The 3,365-nt window shown below is 45.1% G+C and overlaps 1 protein-coding gene across 1 annotated transcript; it reads left to right on the top strand.

Annotated features, from left to right (window-relative positions):
* Positions 1-2,822: 2,822 nt before the first annotated feature.
* On the top strand, positions 2,823-3,054 carry SARC_12428 (hypothetical protein; the record flags this gene model as incomplete). Its single annotated transcript, XM_014293465.1, has 1 exon — positions 2,823-3,054. A coding segment is annotated over one exon (232 nt), but the record flags the coding sequence as incomplete, so codon positions are not given.
* Between the last annotated feature and the right edge of the window lie 311 nt (positions 3,055-3,365).

Raw genomic sequence — 3,365 nt, forward strand, 5'->3', positions numbered from 1 at the left:
ACACACACACACACACACACACACACACACACACACACACACACACACACATATATATATATATATACATATAAATTTGTCTACATATATATATATAAATGTTTTTATCCAGTCGATTGCATCTGATTGAGTGTATATGTTTGGATTTCTTCCATCACTCTTTGTCGACTATTGGCATAATATCAATGAAACAAACGTCTATATTACCGGGAGAGGCATACTATATATAGTACAATGTATAAACGACGTTCTAAATCCCCTTGGTTGAACGCCTGTATTTTTGTTCTGGAGTTCCGTACTCGGTGTTATACCGCTCGTATGTGCATGTCGACTACTACATACGAGCTATTGACGTGTCCTGTGTATTGCGACATGTGGTGACTGCAGGTGAACAATGTGGCGGATCTCTATCGGTGCAAGATTCTGTTGCGCTGGCAATACGCCACTGTGCAGTACACCCGCAATCTCGACTACATCAACGAAACAGACGCGGACAGAAGGGAATGGAAAATGCGGTAGGTATCAATGTAGCACCCGTGGTATACATATGCCGCTTATGGCACGAGTCTGCATGGATCTGTCACCCGCATGTGTCCTCGGAGTGCTAGCTATGTAATACATACAGTATACATATGCTGCCTATGGCACAAGTCTGCATGGATCTGTCACCTGCATGTGTCCTCGGAGTGATAGATATGTGACACCTACAGTATACATGCCGCTTATGGCACAAGTCTGTATGGGTCTGTCACCCGCATGTGTCCTCGGAGTGATAGATATGTGACACCTACAGTATACATGCCGCTTATGGCACAAGTCAGCATGGGTCTGTCACCCGCATGTGTCCTTGAAGGGACGGGTAGAGATCCGTGCGCCGTCAGTGTAGCATGGGAACATTGCTGAACTTCACAGTAACAGAGAGTGTCCTTGATGTGAGTTGTATGTAAACTGTATGTCAACCTATTGTAGTGTACCTACCCATATGACTACATTGAACAGCAGTAACAGAGAATGTCCTTGATGTGAGTTGTATGTAAACTGTATGTCAACCTATTGGAGTGTAGCTACCCATAGGACTACATTGCACAGCTTAAGCAGTGTGTAATGGTGTCGAGCACAGCTGATCGTAGGGTTAAGATCATTGGCGTTTAAACACAAACAAACACACATACACACACACCATCGTAGATTATCTGAGGGAGTTAATATCTGTCAGGTTTATTGCAATTCATGCGACAAGGTTCCTGTACACACATTGGGGTACACACACACACTCTCTCTCTCTCTCTCGCTCTCTTTTCTCTTTCGCAGCATGCCCGAGGGAAGGAAAGAATCGTCCACATCGGTAGTCGCGTTCCTAGTCTTCAAAAGTGATATGGTGGAGTTGGATTTTGTGTTCGATGTGCCAGGTAATGTACGCGTTTTAAGTGAAATGTGTACCCTCAACGTTAACGCCCAGAAGCTAAAGCTAGTGTATCGGGCAATCAGCGTGTGTTTAGTTGACTGATTGAAATCTAAGTTTGACTTGAGTTTATTGCTTGGATGAGGGAGAGGGGAGTGCGCATGACTTCGTGGCGATACGTTATTTCAACGCTTTTGAAACCGGAAGGGCTGTGCGTGTCGTTTAGTGTGTGCATAGCGTAGCTGTACGTAGTTCAACCGTTCGTCTATCGGGCCGGGAGGCATACGGACTCACATGTGTGGATGTTAGTGTACAAAGTGTTATATGACGTGGGCGTTGACGATAGTGGTCAACAATATATATATATAAACATAATAAAGTTCACTTACAAATCCGACAAGGGGTTTAGTAGAGTCTATCTAGTGTACACATGTACTAGGCATGTACTAGACTGCGTTGTATGCCCTTGTGGCTGCATACAAACGCACTCTAGCGCACACACGCAGTGGTTGACCATTCGGAATCACACACTGTGTGATATTTTTATTATTAGGTACATACATACATGCCTCGTATTTACTTACGTCCTTGTATTGATTCACAGGTACTGTTCCTAGGGATCCATCACTCAACCAAACAGCACCCGAGTACACTGTGAACATACGCACCCATGAAGACACCGGCCTGTACATGGGGCCATGGGCGAATCACCAGCGGTATGTACCGAACAGTTTGTGTACTGATAAACAACGGATAGCTTTCCACAGCCGTCTGCGGCTCAATTGCACTCGACACAGGAAAACCAAAACGCACTTCGTCCGGACAGGGCATAGTGCAGAGTGACGGGTTGTGAGCACGTGCTTGATTCCATGGGCGTGTGCATCTGCATGGCTGTATTGGCGCAGTGGTTGTGTCTACGGTTGAGCATGTTCCTCTGCCCCTGTACGCCTACGGGCATGTTGTACTCTGTTCCTCTTATCCTCCGATGAACTTTTAGCGGGTCTCATCTGCTGAGCATATTCCTCTGCCCTTGTACGTCTACGGGCATGTTGTACTTTGTTCCCCTTATCCTCCGATGGACTATTAGCGGGTCTCATCTGCTGAGCATATTCCTCTGCCCCTGTCTTTTGTGTACGTGGTTTAACACTGTCTTTTGTTAGGTGGTTTGTCACTGTCTTTTGTTTAGGTGGTTTGTCACTGTCTTTTGTTTAGGTGGTTTTTCACTGTCTTTTGTTTAGGTAGTTTGTTACTGTCTTTTGTTTAGGTAGTTTGTTACTTTCTTTGGTATAGGTGGTTTGTCACTGTCTTTTGTTTGGGTGGGTTGTCACTTTCTTTGTGGGTTGTCACTTTCTTTTGTTCCAAAACCCCAAAACCCTAAAACCTTGTTTCTTTCCACCACTCAATCCCCCCTGACTCTCAGCAACATGATGTTGCAGTTCTTCTTTCCGCAAGTGTACGAGGACAGGTGCGTGACCGTCGCAGCACCAGACACCATGCGCCAGTACACAGGCATGTGGCTGACGGTGGACTTCAACGACCCCACCACGCTCACCACACCTTTCCTACAGGTGAGTGTGGGAGATGTACTTCATTGCATGTGTTGTCATGTATGCGCTGAGTTTACACTGAACTCTCTTTTACGAGCGTGGTAGGATATATGGATGTAGCTCACGCTCATTGCTTCCTTTTAACAAGTGTGCGTGGGCAATGCATGCCAATAGATAGATCTCATGTGGATGTCGTGCCACTTGATAGATGTCGTGTAGACGATACATACATACATACATACATACATACATACATACATACATACATCCATCCATACATACATACATACATACATACATACATACATCTATATATACATACATACATACTTACATACACACACACAGAGACAACACACCGACACAGACACAGACACAGACACAGACACAGACACACACACACACACACACACACA

This window comes from Sphaeroforma arctica (genome assembly GCF_001186125.1).
Source record: "Sphaeroforma arctica JP610 unplaced genomic scaffold supercont1.2297, whole genome shotgun sequence".
Lineage (NCBI taxonomy): Eukaryota > Ichthyosporea > Ichthyophonida > Sphaeroforma > Sphaeroforma arctica.